A 22,058-nucleotide genomic window follows, 5' to 3' on the forward strand; every position below is an offset into this window, starting at 1 on the left:
GAGCGTTGATTTCGCGGCTTTACTTCCTGCTCACGACTGCGCAGGTCTGGTCCAGAGATCGCCACTGCGCAGACTCAAGGTCCAATATGTCAGCGCCATATTAGGACACTGGCGGCTTCAGTTCTCATCAATGGAAGAGAGCGAAGGGGCGTCATCCATCTTTTTTTACAGTCTATGGTTGTGATTGGTCTACTCTGCTCTGATTGGTCAGATGACCCAGTCTGTTGTGATTGGTCTACGCTGCTCTGATTGGTCAGATGGCCCAGTCTGTTGTGATTGGTCTACTCTGCTCTGATTGGTCAGATGACCCAGTCTGTTGTGATTGGTCTACTCTGCTCTGATTGGCCAGATGGCTCAGTCTGTTGTGATTGGTCCACTTACCAACACTCATTAGCATATCTGAATTTCAGCTCTGGATCTTGATACACAGTGATACGAACAATTTGCTTTGGCAGCAAAAAACAGCGTCTTCTCGACATTTCGACAACACAAACCAAACTATTTCATGCCTCAGCTATAACTACAGTGTTTGAGGGCAGAGAGATGAGAGATGAAGATGATACTAGCATTAGAGCTGCTACTAATGATAATGACTGTTTGTGGAGCTGTTACTTATGACGAATGCTCTCTTTTTGCCAACGCGTTTAAATGTTCGTCATGATCATACTTGTCAAAGGTTTAATAAACACAAGCGAATCGTTGTTATTGGCATCATGTGAGTGTTTGAATCGAGATTGTGATATATTAACGATTAATCATGCAGCTCTATAGCGGGCATTATGCAAATTTGTCACAAACCTACGCAGGTTCAGCAGGAAGTGAGACTGAATTACCGACTCGTTTCAGCAGTTCACAATCACTTCTTCCTTTGGGAGACAATAGCTTTATTTATCTGCACTTTGATCTTTGAAACTTTGCAGACAATCTCTGAAAAAGCATAACTTGGGGCACTTTAGGATTAAATATCCAAGTATAAAATTGAATCTTAACACATTTATAAGACCACCCAGAGAATAAGATTTTAACGCACGTGTGGTTTCAACAGTTTAATTTTTCCATAAATGTAGGTAAATCACAGATGCTGTTGATAAAGCTAAATTTGAACATCTCTTTTAAAATGATCCACTGAAAAATAGCAGAGGAATTGACCGCCATGTGAACAGCATGTTATTCACCGGTGTATCTCCAGCACTACAGTGAGGATCGTGCCGCTCACCTCTGAAGAAGCAGTCTTTGCTGTGCACCACGTAGATCCTCCTCCGCTGCAGGCACGCGGTGCGGTACAGCTCGCAGTGGTTCTCATAGAAACGTCCATCCGAGCCACACACGGGAACAAACGAAGTGTGGCACCTTTCCTGGCACACACACTCGACCCGGCCCGTCACATTCCTGACCACACACTCCCGACCCCGGCCACAGTACGTCCTCCTGCACGGACCCTCATCTGGAGAGAGAGAGCGCTCAAAGTTAAGATCAACATCGTTTTGTGCACAATTCATCAGCATTTCTTTTCTGACACCATCAATCCCTCGGTAACATGAACAAGTTAATATGAACAATACTTGGTAACACTTTACAATAAGGTTCATTCGTTAACTACCTTAGTTAATATGAACTATGAATGAACAATACTTCTGCATTTATTCATCTTAGTTCATTTTAATTTCAACATTTACTAATACATTATTAAAATCAAAGGTTGTCTTTGTTAACATTAGTTAATGCACCGTGAACTAACATTGAAAACAATGAAAAGCTGTATTTTTATTAACTAACATTAACAAAGATGAATAAATATTGTAACAAATGTACACTCATTGTTAGTTCATACATTAACTAATGTTAACTAATGAACCTTATAGTAAAGTGTAACCAATCTCTCTTTATTTTTCATCCACCTGTCATACAAAGACAATTTTCACCATTCAGTCAACTGCAGATTGATCTTTTTTCCTGTTTTGATCTCACATTATGAAAGTAAAATGAGTTTATATTCGCTCTGCTATGAGCATAGCACAACAACGACAGAACAGCATGTTTGTAAAGCATTTTGGACGCACTGCGGTCCACACTATCCCAGAGAATATGTTAAAGTTTCTCCAGCCAAGTCTAAAACCCCACTCCCCGTGGATTCCCTGAGTTGGCGCAGGGAAAGCTGCAGGAGTCTGGATCACTCTCTCCAGAGCCGCAGGAACGCAGTCGGGGAAAACTCCTGCTGGGGTCACGCGCACGAATCTCAGCCTGTGCATCATCCATGCCAGTTTTAGTACTTTCTTCGGGCGACAGCTGGTAGGTAGGAAATGATTCCCAATTAATTCTGGACCGCTGACTGAGACCGCTGGAGTGGCATCAAACCCGGATCGCCGCTGGCCGCTCTGTTCACCGCACACAGTTAAAGCTGGCCGTATGACGGCGCTCACCATGAGGCAAAGCTAGAGATTATGCAGCACCGAAGCATTAAACTAAACTGTGTACAGATGAGAACTTTCAGTGTAGACCGCAGCATAACTCAATAATCATGGACGTTACTACATGATTATGTCATATAACAACACTTTTCCAGCAAAAATAAATATACTGCGTTTAGGGTTGGGCACCGAGAACAGGTCCCATTTTAGAGCCGGTTCCATATTTCCAAGATCCGTAGATTCGATAAGACACACATGCATGATTCCTGTCTGGGTATTTTAATGTGTTTTAATGTGAATTGTAAACCATTCAAACCCAAGAAGACGCAAAACAGACACAATAGTGCACAAATACAGAATTGAGTTCTCCTTCGCTGCTTGTGCTTTAATGGACAAATACACACAAAATGATGATGAAATATCCTCATAAACACAATCAATTTGGTCTTACGTGAAGGTAAACAGTTGAGGAAGAAAATAAAGTGGATCAGTATATTGGATCAGTGCATTCGCTATTAAAGAGACAGCAGCCTAATATTCCTGATGCTGTCTGTCATTAATGCTAATCACACAAAAGACAAAGAGAAAATCACTCACTGCTCTTCACTTAATAACTTTAATAAGGATTAATCTATATTTTATATAAAATTAATCTATAAAAAGACTATGCGTCAATGCTATGCAGTGTTATTTTACATTTGATTACATTTGATTTCAATTTCTTTACCTGAACTTTGTTCATTTATATTTATGTGTATATATTTGTGTTATTGCAAGTTTGTTTACTTGTTCTTATTTAATTATTGACTGTTTACTTGTCTTTAATAATGTTTGAAATTTAAATTAGCTGTTTTTGCTGTGGTATTTTTATTAAAACCACTGGCAAAAGTTCGTTTAGGCTGCCGATTTTTTTTTTTTTTTTTTTTTTTAATGATACCCAACCTTGACTGTCATATACACTGTTTAATACCATGGTCTGTCTGAATACTTGATTCTGATTGTCTGGAAGGTGTGCATTAAAACCGTTTAATGCACAGGTAGTTGCACACGCACACAGAAACATTCAGGAGCACAGAAATGAGTTTTCAACACTGCCTTGCGACTTTGATAAAAAAAATAAAAAAATAGCTTCACTACATTATACTGTATAACTCAGCAACAAGAGGGTAACATCGCTGTTTTTGAAGTACTTATCTCACAGCTTTACTACTTGTAGAGAGATACTGCACAGACGCAGGTAATTCACACACACACACACACACACACACACACACTCAATCTCTCTCTTTCACACCTTCACTCAAATAAATCAAATAATCAATCAAATAAATACATAATCAAATCAAATAAATGTATCTTACCACGCTCTGTGTCTGATTTAAAGCAGGAAGAATGCTAGATCTAAAGAGCTGTAACTGACAAAAATAACTCATTTTTATCTCTGTGGACAAATATTGCTCTGCAAACATCAATAACTTGTTGTGTCATTAACAAATGACCATTGTAAACACAGGTAAACTAAATGCTATTGGCTATTTGAAAAGGGGTAGGAGCCAATCAATATGTCCCGCCTTAGCTTCCTGTTTCAGGGGAAATTACGTCAACGCATCAAACAAAGCTGCGCGATCCAAGGCACTTCAGGCCTTTAAAGGTCCCGTATTATGCCCCTTTTCACAAGATGTAAAATAAGTCTCTGATGTCCCCAGAGTGTGTATGTGAAGTTTCAGCCCAAAATACCCCACAGATCATTTTTTACAGCATGTTTAAATTGTCATTTTTTGGGGCTCAGAAAAATGCTCTGTTTTAGTGTGTGCCCTTTAAATGCAAATGAGCTGCTGCTGGACGACCCAGGGGGCGGAGCTTCATGAGCTCGCGCTCAGTCTGTCAGGACAAATTCATCTCACGCAATGATGATAATATCAGAAACTCTCAGTAACGGTGTTCATTTCGAGTCGGACAATAATGCCTACAGAGTCAGAGTGCTGTATAGAGATGAAACAGGTATAGTTCAGTAGTTTAATTACGGTTATAACGTATTTGTCATCTGCTTGTATGTATCCACTATTAATAGCCTACAAGTCTGCTGTTTCGGACCAGGTCAAACATATACTGATGAGTTTAATAAAGTTTATTGTACATCACACAAAAGATGAAGCGTCAGTTTTACTTCAGAAAATCACCGTAAGAGCTGAGTAAACACAGTAAGTTATAAGAAGTGCGCAAGTACATAAACGAATTTCGGTAGAGTTGAGGGAGCATTTTCTTTAAAAACAAAATAATTCCACCTCGTCTTCAGCGGCTGCCTCAGATTTCGGGAGTAAATAGAGAGAGCTATGTGGATTAATACATCCAGCCACACAACACCTACAACGCTTGGGAGACATTCTCATCAGTGCAGCAGCTGTGAACTCGATCAGGGCGGGGCTATGTTAGAACGGCAGTGTCTGTCAACACTCGTGGGCGGGGCCTGTGGCTCGTGGGCGGGGCCTGTGCTTAGTGACGTCACTAAAACAGCATTCTGAAAACAGGTCGTTGGGAGACACTGCTGATGATTTATGGGGATTAATAAAGGAGTGAGTGGATTTTTATCACTATTGGCTGGTTGTGTACACACACTGCCAACACACATTTATGTCCAAACAGCATGCAAAAGTGAATTTTGCATAATACGGGACCTTTAATACTCTTTGATTGAGTATGACTAGCAGTAATAGTGATGTTTGCCATGGCTAGATATAATAAAATCTGATCAACAGGGCAATATAAATATGTGCAGCCCCTCAGGAGCCCAGCCCATGTCGTTTGGCTTACAAATTATATACTGCACCTTCATAAAGCAACAGCAACACCGTGACCTTCCTCCTCCGTGTCAAGGTTGCAGACGATTACCAGATCATTTGTATTCCCTGAGCATTGAAGATTAGGCGCTTATAGCTGAGCTCTGCTTCTGTGGAAATGATCTGCTCTTCTTCGGACGCCTGCTGTCCGGCCATCTCTTGTCTTTCTAAACTCTTTCTCTGCTCCACGCTGAACAATCTGGTCCAGAACACAAATGCTCCTTTCACAGCACTCTTAGTAATTCTGCAGAGATGTCATCCTCTTTGCAATCGTGGCATGTGCTCTCTGACAATTCCCAACCGCACTCCGCTGTGATTTACTTAAGAAGCTAAAGAGTTGATTTGTAATCCATTCAATGTGGGCAGCGAGACAATGGTGAAACATGAGTCTTAAAGGTTCCAGCGAAAGCTCTCCAACTCTGCCAAGCCGCTAATGCGTTTGTTTATCACGGCCATTCTTGGGACTGTTAAGAAGCTGCAAACCATTGCTTGTCCAACTCAACAATCACTCCAGGCCTGGAAGAACATTTCAAACGAATCCCCTGTGGAGTCACAAAGGGAATGTTTGGAAGTATTGTTTGTCTGCTGTAGATGCCCATGGATCTCATCCCATTGTCATCAGGTTAATGTGACTAATTGATTCCTTTCAAAGAGAGTCACGCAGAAAAGAGCAACAGTGGTGTAATCCTTGAAAGCTCACATCACATGAACAGCGTCCGCTCTGACATTACCCACAGACCACCACTGCAACCTCCAGGGCCAAAACTTCCGCCAGAGAAGAAGTCCGCTTCAAGTTTCACAAATTTTGCATGAATTCACTCTGAAGTGGCTTTCCTGGAGCTCAAACAGTAGAGCGCTGGCGCCTGCAACGCCAAGGTCATGGGTTTGATTCCCAGGGAATGTGAGAACTGATAAGAATGTAAATGTGTACCTTGAAATGCAATGCAAGTCGCTTTGGATAAAAGCGTCTGCCAAATGCGTAAATGTAAATGAGGTACACTCTTAACCTAAATGTTTTTTTTTTTTTTTTTTTGTTTTTTGTCAAAGAAATGAATGTACTATATTTTAGTTTGATAATGTTTTTTTTTTTAATGTAATATTTAGTATTTTTAGGGGATTTTTTTATACTTAATTCTATTTACGCTGTATTTATAATCCATTTATACACTTTTTGAGCATAGACCTGAAAATGAAATTTCCAACTTAAACTGTGGGTAAATCTTGAATGCTTTAGACTGAAGTTTGATCTCTTTTCAAAGACGACACTTGGCAGATTATTGCTGAAATAAGAAAAGTTTTAAAAAATGACCTTAAAAAAAGGAACAGAATTGTACGTGTATTGTTATGAAAAATGCACAAAAATCCTATTTTTTTATTTTTATATGAAATCTAAATTTTCTAAATCACCATTTACTCTAAAACTGTGAGAAAATCAAAGCCATAAACATAAGCAAGTTGTGTTCCAAATTTGAAGTTGATGTCTAAAAAAATGAGCTTGAGTTTGTTTGGCTGAAGAAACAAAAGTTTCCACTAGATAAAGTTCGTCTCATTCATTTTTGACCACGAGGAGCACAAGTGTGAATATTCTCTTCAGGATCATTTAACCTTTTCAAATCATGTCCATGATTACAATTGTGTGTTCACATAACAAGTGCCAAAACCTTAAACCAAGTTTAAGTAAAAAAAATTCTAAACAAAAAAAAAACAAAGTGTAAAATTTTCGGTCAAAAATGACAGAAGAGCACCAGAGGGTTAAAAATAGATATTCTCCATTGGCATTGATGGTTCCAAGATTGTGGAAAAAGGTTATTTAAAGGGACTGTTCACCCAAAAATGACATCATTTACTCACCCTTAATCGTTCCAAACCTGTATGAGTTTCTTTCTTCTGCTGAACATGAAAGATGATATTTTGAAGAAAACCATTGCCAACCAAAACCAAACACTTGATGGGTTCAATTGAAAAAAAAAAAAAAAAAAAAGGAAGTCAATGGGGACCAGCAACTATTTGGTTACAGACATTCATTCTTCAAAATATCATCTTTTGATTTCAGCACAAGAAAGAAATTCTTACAGGTTTGGAACAACTTGAGGGTGAGCAAATGATGACAGAATTTAATTTTTTGGGTGAACTAAAAAAAATGTTGCACTAAGAACTGTTCTGTGGGAAACCAAAACGCTTACATTTCTACAAAAACCTCGTTTTGGAGTGTAAACAAATATGGGCTTTAAACCATCCAGGGGTCATCTAGTCACCTTAATTATCAATTAACTTTTTATTCATGAGAATTTTGCTTTCATGGGACCTGAGAGAGACAGCACAGGGAAATGTGCGTCTGATTGCTTAGTAAAGTTAAGTAATTATTTGCATGCACAATTATTTGTGACCGATCAGCACCTGATTCACTAATTGAAATATGCAGATCAGACAGCGGTGCAAACGTGCCCAAAGATCTGTGCCGGCGCACGAACATCTGAATAATCTCTTCGAAATGAATGGTTATGGTGCGCTTCTCCATCATCTGATGCTTTAATGTCATCATGATCGCTGGAAAGTGCACACAAACATCCCTTTCAGATAAATGCTCAGTTACTTAGACAAATAACGTTCAGTTTTATGCATAAATAACAGTCTGTAATGAGTCGAATTTACATAAGGGCATGTTTGCATGGGAATGAATGACAGTGATTTGAATACTCAAGGTACAGTGCTATTTCAGTTTTTAATGTGTGTGTGTGAATAAGCCAGTAAGACATCTGCTTGATTTGCAATAGCATGTGGTTGTTTACTGAATTTGCCCCTTAGTGTTATCGTTCAAGCTATTTTTACTAAGAAATTGCGAGTAATTTCCATAAACAATTGCAAAGAAATGGCAAGTAACATTGAATTAAATCATATTTTCTTACTCCAATAGACTTACAGTGTCATAGTGATGATTGACTTTCAAACATCAATAATCATCTGTTCACAGAGACGCCCGAATAATGAATGACATGTGCGCTTGTGGTTCTGATATCCTGGTCACATGACACTGTCCTTCTCAAATAACAAGCTAAACTGTCATGGTTGCTTCAGCAAATGTGTTTGTCTCGTATTTGCTTTTGTTAACACTATCATGTGTGTGTTTCCCGAAGCCAAATCATTTTGCAGAAACCTTTTTCCAGTGACATAAAAATATCACACTCTTTTTATAAAGTGACACTGTTCACATCTGAATCGAAATGAACAGAAGGTGACTATTAATAATATTAGCTGAACAAAAGTTAGCAGTAATACATCAAACACACGCTTTTCACTGTTTTTTTTTTGTGGTAATTTTGAGGCAATGTTCAGTAAATGAGGGGATTTTAAGAAGTGACGAAGTTTCCTAATAATTGGCAGTTGATAAAACGTCTCTAAAACATTTTGGTTTCATCAAACAGGTGAAACTATTGTAATGCATGTGTGTGGTTTACGACAGACAGAAGTTTGGCAGTAACTCAGGTAAGGGATCGACTCTCATATTTATATACAGCTGTCACTCTTAAAGAAACATCACAACTTGCTGTAATAATGAGGTGAAGCCACACGGTCACAGGCGTTCCTCATCAGTTTGATTCATATGAAAGGGAAGATTTGTATGAAACAGTAAGCATGAAGCTCCAGCTATAAACCCAATCAAGCCGTACACAATCAAACTGGACAAAGACACACACATAAGATTGTTCCATGCACTTCTTATATATTCATCAGCAATTCACCAAAGCAAACGGTCCTGAGATGTATTACAGTAAAGTACAGTACATATTTATAATGTCCATGTTTTTGTTGTTTTCATTATACGGAGCTCATGACTAATCTGATATTTTGCTGTAGAACTGTGATGCGCTAAGTTCCTCAGTAATCGGAGAACAGTGAGATCTTGAACGTGAAGAGAACAGCAGAAGGTAAAAGGCATTTCTGAGAGCCGACATCTATCACGCGTCTCACACTTCTGCTCCGCTAAACGTCTCGGAGAAAATATGACTTCCAAAGAGAAGCAAGGTCAAAAGTCAAAGTGAAACAGAGAGAAAGAGTGATGAGCTACAACTCAAGGGCCGTGTGTGTGTGTGTGTGTGTGTGTGTGTGTGTGTGTGTGTGTGTGTGTGTGTGTGTGTGTGTGTGTGTGTGTGTGTGTGTGTGTGTGTCAGGTTGATTTCAGATGTAAACACACGAGCAGAAAGCCAGCGCTGGACTCACTGGGTGGCCTGATAACAGTTTATTGATCGTCAGACTCCCGCTCCATCTGTTAGTGGTGTGTGTGTGTGTGTGTGTGTGTGTGTGTGTGTGTGTGTGTGTGTGTGTGTGTGTGTAGGGCAGTTTACACCAGCAGGTGTAGAGGAATGAATCAACAAAAAAACACGCTGAGATGAGAAGTTAGCGTAGGGAAAGACTAGTTGTTGTACAAAGCTGTGGTGACCGGTCTATTTGTCAAGCTACAACATTTCCCAGTTTACAGGAGCGTCACGTGTTCTTCATCAGAGAGGCTTTTTCCTGGAGCTTGTAGTTTTGCTTTCAGTGAAGTTTGTCTTCAAACATCAATATCACAAATATATTGATTTGTTCCCCCCCTAAAACAAGAACAAGAACTAACAATTTCCCAGTAAGGTAAGAAACAAGCTTGATGGTAAAATACTTCTGACATATTTCTGGGACGAGGGTAAAGCTGTAAAATCTATACATAAGAGCAGTGAGAATAATGAAATATAAATGATGAAGGCATGAAGGTAAACAACTTCCCAGAGTTTTAATGTGATCTTCATATAACAAAAAGCAGTATAGCGGCTCCTGACCGTACATTTAAGCAGATTCTGGGTCTTATTGCCAGTTTATGATTAACATTTGATGAGCTTTATATTGTAATCACTGAACACTTTTGGCAGTGGTTGTGTTATTCGGCCTGAGGGTGGCGCTCTAATGTTGATTGACAGGCTTTAAGTAGCCTACACATTACAGTTTTGCTCAATTGCTAAAACACAATTTCTGAAACCTTGCTCCTTTTTCTGAAAACATTAAACACAAAACCTCATCTTCAAGCATATTCACAAAACCTCTGACTCCTCTCGCAAAATGAAACTTTCGCCTCAAAACAGTTTTACCTGCATGTGTTCAAAATCATAAACAAAGTGATTAAAATGATATACACTATCAAGCAGTCAGTAAACAATACACCAAAAAAACAAAAAACACATTGTTCGAAACATATAGTTCTCGAAAGATATCTATGGACTGCTATTCTGCTTAGACTTAGCCGTGACACCTTACTGTACCATCAAACAGTTCAGGGAGAAGTACATTTTTAATCTCAAAACAAATTTCATAATTTTCCGTCATTGTCTTTTGATGAACGAAAACATGTTCTATCATATTAGCTCAAAATTGATCAGAAATTACTACTCTACTTTGCTCTTTGCAAATTGTTTTGTTCCTCCTCCTTGTACCCCTATTCCTACAGTACTGCACCCTGCATCTCACAAACTCGTCCTCTCTGTGATACTGTAATTCTTGATCTTTGTTGATATGAACCTGCAACCAGTCAAAATCTATTGAGCAGTCAGTGCTGTTACAGTTTTTCTCGATTGCTTATGTAAACACATTACTTGAAACTATGCCTCGTATTATCAAAACTATAAACACAAATCCATAACGTCTCACACAATTCCCCAAACATCCTATTTTCAGGTCAAAATGAAGCTCTACACTCAAAATCATTCACTCTTGCTGAAAAACCAAACTATGCCCTCAGACAGGACACACAAGCCCTCAAAATCACACACACTACAACATAGTCTAACACACTGGTGCAATAAATTCAAAACAACATTTCCAAAACTGGTAAGTAATGTTGCTTGTGGACCTTAAACCAGGCTAAACCATTGATAAAGACATGGGCAACTAGAGTGGCTTGAATTTCATCTGAGACTGTTCGTCTTCTTGTCCTTGCCCTTCCTCCTCCTCATTCTTATCCCTCCTCGATCTCTTCCTTCATGTCTTTCTGGATCCATTGTTCCAAAACTCAATAAACTGATTTGGGCCCTTTTATCTATCTATTGAAGGATCTGATTGATGTGTGTTAAATTTTGACTCTTAGTGTTTCCACTTGGGTAATTGTGTCTAACTGAGCTGAAGCTGTGCTGACTTGAGTGAACAATATTGAATGCTAGTGCTTTCTAAATGACAACATGGTCTAGGCAATGAGAAATGAAGGGATTTGTGTGTAGAGTTTTGCAGTGACAGTTCAACAAATCTGACTCATGTGTCAAAACAGGGAATAGTGTTTATAGTTTAGGGAAATGGGTGTGCTTTTTGATAAATGTCGTTATGGTTTTGAAATTTTAGTTCAAAAGCCTGGTTATAGTGTTTAAGCAATCGAGAAAAAACTGTAACAAATGGAAAGCACAATGTTCAGGCCATACAATTTGCCTACAATACACTGTACTACATTATACAATACTAAAATCAAAGGAGTAAACGTGATCAGTGCTTCTTCTTGTCTTTGGGCATCATTTGAAACAGGTTAAATCAGTTTTGAGTGGCTGTGTTCAATCAATGACGTGTGTTCTCTATGTGTATTTGATTGTTGCCTCTTGTGTTTACCAGTATGGATGACCAGTGCATTACAGTGCAGAATGTGTTTAGAGTTTTGCTGAAAAGTCTAAGTGAGATCTGCAAATTGTGTTTTACCATGTGAAATGGTTTAAGGTATTGACAACAGACTGCACAATTAGCTCAATGAGTTCAGGCAACTGAGAACTTTGTTCAGCCAATGGGTTTTAGTGTTTTAGCAATTGAGAAAAAAACTGTAAACACGCATAGAATGCTATCTCACTTACATGGTGTTTGAACATAAATGTGTTGGCAGTGTGTGCACACAAACACCCTATACTGATACAAATCCACCCACTCCTCTTTTTTAAATCCCCATAAATCATAAAGAGTGTCTCAGAACAAGCCGTTTGCAGATTCTAGCATTTGTGAAGTCACATATGCATAGGCCCCGCCCACCATTGCTGACTGACTCCGCCCTATTAGCATAGGCCCCGCCCCTCAGTGAGCTGTTCACAGTCCGCATGTTTATCTCCTCTCCAGAGCGTTTAACAGCAGCGTTCAAGTAAGACATGTATTCTTATTAAAGCTACTGAAGTTATTCAGTCGAGAGCAGGGAGTGATTTTCTGTTTTCTTTAGTTGTTTGATTCATATTAACAGCATATATAGCCAACGCATTCTCATCCTAGGGCGTCATATACTGACGCTTTTGACATTTCGTCTACATCGAACGCACATGGCACCCTTTAGCGTCAATATGAGACGCACAGAGCTTTGTTCGGTTATGGGTAGGTTTAGGTCTGGGGTAGGGTTAGACCGCTAGGAGGCGCCTTCTGGCCCATATCTATCTGCGTCTCATATTGACGCTGCCATGTGCGTTCGATGTAGACGAAATGTCAAAAGCGTCAGTATATGACGCCTTGGGATGAGAACGGGCTGATATAGCAGTAGGTTCTGTATATTACACTGCTGTCACTTTAATACACAGATCTAATACACACATGCGATTTCTTTCCCTGCTGTTTACGTTCACAGACATAACCGTCTGTTTATGTGAACTTTGTGTGTTTTTGACATAACCTCGTGTGTATTTAACAGTTTAAGCTCAATAAGACGTGAAAGAGAACTTAGTTTAATACTCCATCTGACATCCAGCTTTCTGTGCGCGTGATTCGGTGTGTGCGCTCAGAAAACCATATATCAGAAGTTCAGACTGATATGGCTTTAAAACACTTGCAGAAAATAAACTTTCATGTTGATGAAGAACTGCAATGTCACATGTGTGTGAGATTATAATCAAAACCAAACAGATGCTTTAGTTTTGATCAGAGTATCCGAGGCACGAGCTGTACAGGCTCCTCCCTCTTCTGGACAGGGGGCGGGCCAGCAGCTCATTTGCATTTAAAGACACAAGCACAAAAACAGCATGTTTTCTCTTCCACTCAAAAAACTTCACACACACACACATTCTGGGACCACCTGAGACTTATATTACATATATGAACCAAACAAATCAGAACTATATCATATTCATGAGCACGTTTAAACTATACGCTTTATACGCTACTTCACATAGGAAGAACGGACATGCACACTTACAGACCTGAAGCAAACTAACATTGACACAGGTGTTTGCACAAACAGAGGACAAAACGGATGAATTAAGTTCCACACGACGCTTTAATAATAATCCACAGGAAAAAGGTTCAAGCGATGGCAGTAAACACAAACGTGACATCAGACAGAAGAAAAGGAAGAACTTAAGGACAAGCCAAATAATGATAAGCACCTGTGCTGATTAAATGAGTAACCATGACAACAAAAGAGTGGCGGGAAACTGAACAAAGGAACATGTGACTGAAAATAACAAACTAAAAGTCCATGAAAACAGAAACTAACTGTACATAACTGTGGTAAGTATACACACAACTGAAGCGCACTGATAGGGTCTCGGTCTGAAGCGAGGTTTATGTAAGATAATAAGTGTAAGTCACAGGCAGTGTCTGCCCCGCGTAGTAGAAGCCATACGTTATACATTTTAATATATCCTGCTCACTTTACGACTTAAAATAGTCTTGAAAATATGAGAAATATGTGTTGCAGAATGCTGAACACATTTATAGTGTATTATTAATTCAGCTTATATATAGGTCTATGTTCTGGATGAAGATTTCGGTGCGGCTCTTTCCACCCTTACAGACGAGCCACGAATGACAAAAAGTAAAATATATATTGTAATAAAAATCAACCCCAGGGACACAACAGTGGCCATAGTTGAAGAAACATCCATATATGTTGTTTGCCTCACTTCTATTTTATTGAAGCACAAATTAAAATGGCCTGGTTTTTATTATATGTGCACAAGCACAAACTACACGCTGGATATTACTATAGTTCTTACACTGCAATGCAAAAAAAAAAAAAAAAAAATTTTGTCTTGTTTCCAAGTACAAACATATTCTTAAACCAAGATACATTTGCTTGAGAAGCAAAATTACAAGAGATATTACCCTTTTTTCTGAAAAACGTATCAAAATTACTTGCCAATAAGGTAAGAAAAATAATCTTGTTTTCCCTTTGAATTAAGTTGATTTCTCTGACCCCATTGACAAGTATTTTAAGTATAAACGTACTTAATTTTGATATACATATACAGTCAAACCAAAATGTATTCAGACCCCTTCAACATTTCTCACATTATCACAGTTTATTCGCAATAGTTTAGAAAATGGTGATAAAATATGAGCAGAACCCAGTTGATATTTGACTGGTTTTGTCCGTCCTTCTGTTAGACTGTCTCACACATGAATTATGTTGAATATCTGTCAGCTGTTAAATTTAACTACACAATTAGATAATACCAGTTTAGCTCAACCAATTACATTTCCATTTATTCATTTAGCAGACGCTTTTATCCAAAGCTTACAAATGAGAGCAATAGAAGCAGTGAGACTAACAATAGGACAACCGTATGCAAGTGCTGTGACCCTTCCCAGTTTAATCTAACGCATGACGTGTACTTTTAAAAAAATAATTTATAAAGATAATAGACCAAGTAATTACCAAGCAACGCTTTATTTTGTTCAGTCTGTGTGTAAAAAGGTCACATTAGCAATTAAAGAAAACACACTTCAGCAAAACATGATCAGCTCAAAGTGTCTGAATCATTTTGGTACCAAATCTTTATCAAATTTACTGGTAGTCGCTGTATGAGGAATATTTGGGTATAATATGTCACAGTTTGTTTTATTTTGCTCTCCTCACTTACATAAATTTATTATAGTGTCAAAACTATATAAAAAATTATATCTGGTGTCTGAATAATTTTTGGTTTGACATTTGTCTTAAGTAATTCTGCTTCTCATGTAAATGTATCTTGATTTAAGAATGCTAATAAGAATTGTTTTATTGTTGTTGTTGCAGTGTGTGCTAATAATTCCCTCAGCGGCATCTGTCCACATTTGCTGGTGGTTATTTATGTGTCCTTGTAAACTGGCTGGTCGCTCTCTATCAGTTGATCTGCAACAGCGCTGACGCAGCGTCTCCTCGATCGAACAGCAGAACTAACTCTCCAATCCAGACCGAAGAAACCCGGTCCAGGCCAAAACACAGCGTCCCGAAGCACACGAACACACACCTCGGACCTGGACACGGAGAGGCCTTTCCTTTACACAATATTCATATTACTCTGTGGCAAAGAAAAGATCACCACTATAGTCAGACTGAATAGCGATTTGCTGACTATTAATCATGTCAATGTGAGTCATTTATCATTATCAAGCCATATGCAAAAGGAATTCAACCAAATGATTTTGTCTAGATCAGTTATTTTATTAAAACACAAGTGTCACACGGCGTCATGTTTTTGCAAATGATCAATGCCTCTTATTTTCAGTGACTGATTTAATTAATAAAGCTAATATATTTACCACTGCTGTGTTCAGTGAAAGTTTAGAGGTCAAATTAAACCCCTGACACTCAAGAACAAACAGCGACAGGATTTATTCAGAGTAGCAACACAAGCCACTATAATTAATGGTGACTTTATTTCGATGGTCCACTTTAGACATTATACTACTAAGTAACTCTGCAACTACATGTCAACTCACTCTCATTAGAGTATTAGTAGACCGTTAGATAGGGTTTGGGTTTGTAGAATAAGTTGACGTGATATTGCTCGAGAAAGTAAGTAAGAAAGTACGGTATGTGCTACTGTCAATACACACACAACAGCTTCCATAGGAATTGATTGAAAACGCATTGTGAGAGAGTAATGGGTTAATGCAAATGTGTTTCGAGGTTCTGTTTTGCTATCGGCCCTAAGCAAATATATTCTTGATCAGCTTTCTTGAGTTTAAAATCACTATCATTGGCTGGTGCTTATAGTTTTGTGCGCAGTAAAGCGTAACGTTTGGAGAGAGTGTTTATACCTGATGAATTATTCTAATATAAAATATAAAAAGTTAATCTCACCAACATGTCAAAAATACAGTCAAGAATATTTTCATTTTCCATATCCACGAGTTAAGTTGGTAGTGTTTCTGATCCAAAGAGATCCTGAAGATGAAACTGCTAATAATAATCAGGGGTGTGTTTCCCGAAAGCACTGTTAGCCAACTGTGGTCACACGTTCTGTCGTTATCATCATAGTTCAACGAGTCTGTGTTTCCCCAAACCATCGTTCCAGCGAACATTCGCAAACAGCATCTCAGAGTTGTGTGTGTGTGTGTGTGTAATGACAAATCTCGACCTGTGGTTAGAAGAAGAGTTTCTAGTTTTCATGACATGTGGACTCAATAAATCCTGATCTTGAGCAAAATAATCAAGCTGACATTCAGGACAACCTGTGTCTTTAATTCAGAATACATGCAAATGTCATTTACGTCTGTTAGTTCGTCAAGAGATTTAAAGCGTAGTTGTTGAAGAGTGTGTGTGTGTGAACGAGCTCTAGTGTGTAAGAACGAGTCTATGATTGAATCTGGAAATAAAGCAAAATAACTGAGAAAGATGAGAAATAGTCCTCAGATGACAGTCCGTAATTATAGCAGAACATCTCGCATTAATTCAATCTCAAACAGATTCATTAACAGTAGTTATTACTCCTCCACCTGCGTGACATCATTAACCAACGTGATTGAACGACCAATCTGCGACAATACGGTTTGGGGAAACAGTCGAGACTAGCTAGTGGATTTCTTCAACGATGATCGTACAGTGACAGTGAAGCACGAGTTACAGCAGTGTACGGGACACACACTCCTGGATCACTTCTCATTGGTAGTCGCCGCATCGCTTCGCTGCTCATTTGCATGTAGTCGCGCTCTGCTCGATAGGTCTGGGAAGAGCAAAAGGCGTCCTCATGGTGAAGGAAAAGAAACGTTGATGTTGCTGATGCGTTTAGAGCGATAGTAAAAGCCGGCATCAGCATTGCTGTTATTAAAGTCATTATTTTCACATATGTTAATGAGGGACAGTTGTTTTGTAGAGCGCTCCACATTCTGTCTGAGCACATTACTGTTGTTCAGTCTGTGGGCTGGATTGCACAGTCCCTCGTAAATGACATTTCCCCAAGCGCTTAAGAGAGAACTCACGATAATTAATAACAGCGGACAGCGGTTCATAGGCACGGTGATCCCTGGCATATCTTTTCTCATTATTCTTCGTGCTCCTGTAATAATTATGTTACAGAATTCCTCTAGTGATCGCGTGTCCAGTCCTGCACCGTTACTAAAAATATCCAGAGACTGAGAGCAGAAGAATGTCCTGTAAATAAATAACCAGCAGAGACAGAATATCGAGGGGATGGCTCATCTCTGGACAGAAGTGAGAATATCATTGATTTTCAATATATGAATACAGCAATCAGCACTTGTGGTTTTGCATGTGTGTGTGTGTGTGTGTGCGATGGGTCACGCCGCGTGAAACATGTTGTTCTGTAAACAAGTCCGGAGAGCAGCTGTGTTCTCAGACAGAAATAAACAGCACTGCACTTCTTCTTACACACATCAGCAAACTCGAAACTGGCCCAAAGTTTGTTTCTGTGTCTGATCTTATGACCATAGAAAATATTCATGCAGCAACCTGGTTCGACGAGGCACACACTGACACACACTGCTCATGCAATATTAAGGATTTAGACATATTCTGGTAGAGGTGGACGACATAAGCAAAAACGGATATAACAATATACTTAAAATTCTGGTTGATAACGATAAACATTAGAGGTCAACCGATACATCAATTTTACAGATTAATCTGCACCGATAGTTGCCTTTTGGAATTATCCGTTATCGGCAAATAGTTGCTGATTGTTTTACCTGACTACAGAAAAAATAAAATAAATGTTAACTTCAACACCCATAATGCACTGGGCATGTTGTCGTTCAAGGACACGCCCACCAATCTGCTCTGGATACACATTATGTCTAAAAGTTTGCTGAGAAGTATTTCCTACTAAAGCCAGGAGGTATTTGACTGTAAGTGTATGAAAAGAAGACTGGTGGCCATTGCCATAACATGCATCTTGCTTTGGTCATGATTGACAGATTGACATTCTGACACCACTTTAACCACTAACTTAAAGGTGCTCTAAGCGAGGTCACACGTTTTTTAGGGGGAGGGGGAGGAGGAGGAGGAGGAGGGGGGGGATGAGGAGGATGGGGGGGGGGATGAGGAGGATGGGGGGGGGATGAGGAGGATGGGGGGGATGAGGAGGGGGGGGATGAGGAGGATGGGGGGAGGAGGAGGAGGGGGGGGGAGGAGGATGAGGAGGATGAGGATGAGGAGGAGGAGGAGGGGGGTGAGGAGGAGGAGGGAGGAGGGAGGGAGGGAGGAGGAGGAGGAGGAGGAGGAGGAGGAGGGAGGGAGGGAGGAGGAGGAGGAGGAGGAGGAGGAGGAGGAGGAGGAGGAAGAGGGAGGGAGGGGAGGAGGAGGAAGAGGGAGGGAGGGAGGGAGGAGGAGAGGGAGGGGGGAGGGAGGGAGGAGAGGGAGGGGGGAGGGAGGGAGGGAGGGAGGAGGAGGAGGAGGAGGAGGAGGGGGGAGGGAGGGAGGGAGGGAGGGAGGAGGAGGAGGAGGAGGAGGAGGAGGAAGGAAGGAGGGAGGGAGGGAGGAAGGAAGGAGGGAGGGAGGGAGGAAGGAGGAGGAGGAGGAGGAGGAGGAGGAGGAGGAGGAGGAGGAGGAGGAGGAAGAGGGAGGGAGGAGGAGGAGGAAGAGGGAGGGAGGGGAGGAGGAGGAAGAGGGAGGGAGGGAGGGAGGGAGGGAGGGAGGGAGGAGGAGAGGGAGGGGGGAGGGAGGGAGGAGGAGAGGGAGGGGGGAGGGAGGGAGGGAGGAGGAGGAGGAGGAGGAGGAGGAGGAAGGAAGGAGGGAGGAAGGAGGAGGAGGAGGAGGAGGAGGAGGAGGAGGAGGAGGAGGAGGAGGAGGAGGAGGAGGAGGAAGAGGGAGGGAGGGAGGGGAGGAAGAGGGAGGGAGGGAGGGGAGGAGGAGGAAGAGGGAGGGAGGGAGGGAGGAGGAGAGGGAGGGAGGGAGGAGGAGAGGGAGGGGGGAGGGAGGGAGGAGGAGAGGGAGGGGGGGGGAGGGAGGGAGGGAGGGAGGAGGAGAGGGAGGAGGAGGAGGAGGAGGAGGAGGAGGAGGAGGGAGGGAGGGAGGAGGAGGAGGAGGAGGAGGAGAGGGAAGAGAGGGAAGAGAGGGAGGAGAGGGAGGAGGAGGAGGAGGGAGGAGGGAGGAGGAGGGAGGAGGAGGGAGGAGGGAGGAGGAGGGAGGAGGAGGAGGAGGAGGAGGAGGAGGAGGAGGGAGGAGGGAGGAGGGAGGGAGGGAGGAGGAGGAGGAGGAGGAGGAGGGAGGAGGAGGAGGAGGAGGGAGGGAGGGAGGGAGGAGGAGGAGGAGGAGGAGGAGGAGGAGGGAGGGAGGGAGGGAGGGAGGGAGGGTGGAGCTAGCCTGCATTTTGTTTGACAATACTTCGAACGTCAACAAGAAGTGATCATCTATGGCAGTGATTGCTAGTGTGTCGATTCAATTACAAATCCTGCATAATTCATCAATGCCCTTTTATCGTGATGTGGGAGTTGCACATCAAGCTCAAATGTCATTGGTCAACTGACGTGGAGTGGTAATTTCCCGTTCTTATTCATAAATCAGTTACAACTATAAGCCACTGTCTATTTTTCATTTTTTTTTTTTAACAAATGTAAATAGAAAAGCATTGTTCCTTACAGTCCGAATGGAAAGAAGAATATGCATTTGCAGTTTGACTCATTTTACAAGTGAATTTCGCTCTGCACTGCATAAAACCCAGCCAGAACTCGCATTAATGCAAAGTAGTTTTCAGTTTACTCTTATTTATACACTGAATATATAAACATATACAGTATAAACTTCAGAGGAACTCTCTGCACGTCCCTGCTATTAACCAGTTACTAATAACTGACTGAACGACATAGTAAAGTGTTAAACAACAAATATAAATGTTTGGATGTATACAATTGTTGTTTAAAACACAAATATTATAATAAAATATTGGCCATGCTTTCATCAAAATAACAAACAGCTGTTTCTCCACAGTCTGAAATCAGCTGGACTGTTAGAATCACTAAATAAAGACAAGCAAAAGCACAATCTCAGTGTGAACACAATCACTCTCGCTCTGTCATTTCATTTTCACGTACCATTTCATTGCATGATATAAAGTCGCATTTGTGAGTTTATATCTCACAATTCTGACTTTATAACTCGCAATTGCGACTTTATATCATGTGATATATCATTTATCTAACATGAAAAGTCAGTCTTTTTTTCCTTAGAATTGGACTTTATAACTTGCAATTGCAAGTTTATATCTCACAATTGTGAGAAAAGATGTCAGAATTGTGAGATATAAACTCAATTGCAAGAAAAAAAGTCATAATTGCGAGTTTATATCTTTTTATATCCATTCTGACTTTATAACACGGAATTGCGACTTTATATCATGCAATTCTGAGAAATAAAGTCAGAATTGCATGATGTAAACCTGCAATTGTGAGAATAAAAGTCGCAATTATCTTTTAAAATGTTTTATTCTGTGGCGGAAACAAGCTTCCATACATTTCTGTAAGTTATTGCCCGTTATTCCCAGGATGTGAGCGCTGTGGAGTGAGGAACATGTTTTTTTACAGTCCAAGCTTGTGTGGTTTTGCTCGTGACTGAAATCAGAGTTGTAGTAAATTCAAGACGTTTAATGAATTGTCCCTCAGCCACAACTAAGAGGTTGTTTTATTTTTTAAGCCGACAGTATTACAAACTGGGAAGGTGGGATGTGTCCTAGAAGTGGGCCATTCAGTGGCTCATGGGAACTGCTGAACACATACTCAAATTGCCTTGCTATAATTTAAAGGCACATGTATTTCCCAAAGGTGAGCACACCAACCACAAGCCTCGGTCGTCTATCCACTGCTTCAAAACATACACCAGCACACCTAGAGAAAGACACGCTCTGTCCTCAAACACCTGGAAAACACCAGTCATCATTTGATGAATTACTGCTCTGTCCCAGTGTGATCTCATGAGTATTCATATGTATTTCTATGTAAAATGTGATTTTACCACTTGTACGTACGATTACTCGCGAATGCACAGACACTGAAACGTACAATGCTGATGTATGACAGTAAGGGCCCTATTTTAACGATCTGAAACGCAAGTATCAAGTGCGAAACGCAAGTAACTTTGTGGGCGGATCTCAGGCGCTGTTGCTATTATACCGGCGGGATAAATGACTCTTGCGCCCGACGCAAATCTAAAATGTGTTGGTCTGAAGTCGCTTCATCACTCATAGGTGTGGTTTGGGCGTAACGTGAAATAAACCAATCAGAGCGTCATCTCACATTCCCTTTAAGAGCAGGTGCACTTGTTCCATGGCGGATTGCTATTATAATGGCGGATTTGCCAGGAGCGGTTCACAGCCGAGGAGACCGGCGTTCTCATCAGGGCCATAAAACACAGAGAAGTGACATTGGGGATGGAGAAACACACCCAAATTAGTTGCCTATTTTTTCACATCTTCATGGACACCACAATGATTTCCCTCGTGTGGTAATATTTTTCCTTGTAATAATGTATGGTTTTCTAAAAATGTGAACTGCTGCGTCTGTGTGTAGATGAGAGAAGCAAAGTGTGTGTGTGTTGTGCACACACTACATTATGGCCAAGCATGCGCCCTTAAAATAGCATCTGAACGCGCCACTGACTTTAGAGGAGGTTTCTCCTGGTCAGTGG

At 40.6% G+C, this 22,058-nt stretch overlaps 1 protein-coding gene across 2 annotated transcripts in view; it reads right to left on the reverse strand.

Moving 5' to 3' along the window:
* The window catches only part of fstl4 (follistatin-like 4), a 233,319-nt gene that overhangs the window by 139,845 nt on the left and 71,416 nt on the right, over nucleotides 1-22,058 (reverse strand). For both annotated transcript variants that reach the window (XM_079847136.1, XM_079847135.1), the window contains exon 4: nucleotides 1,217-1,444. In XM_079847136.1, coding sequence (XP_079703262.1) covers nucleotides 1,217-1,444 — 228 coding nt within the window. The remainder of the gene's footprint in view (nucleotides 1-1,216; nucleotides 1,445-22,058) is intronic.

Source organism: Squalius cephalus (genome assembly GCF_949319135.1).
Source record: "Squalius cephalus genome assembly, chromosome: 17".
In the NCBI taxonomy this organism is placed as follows: Eukaryota; Metazoa; Chordata; class Actinopteri; order Cypriniformes; family Leuciscidae; genus Squalius; species Squalius cephalus.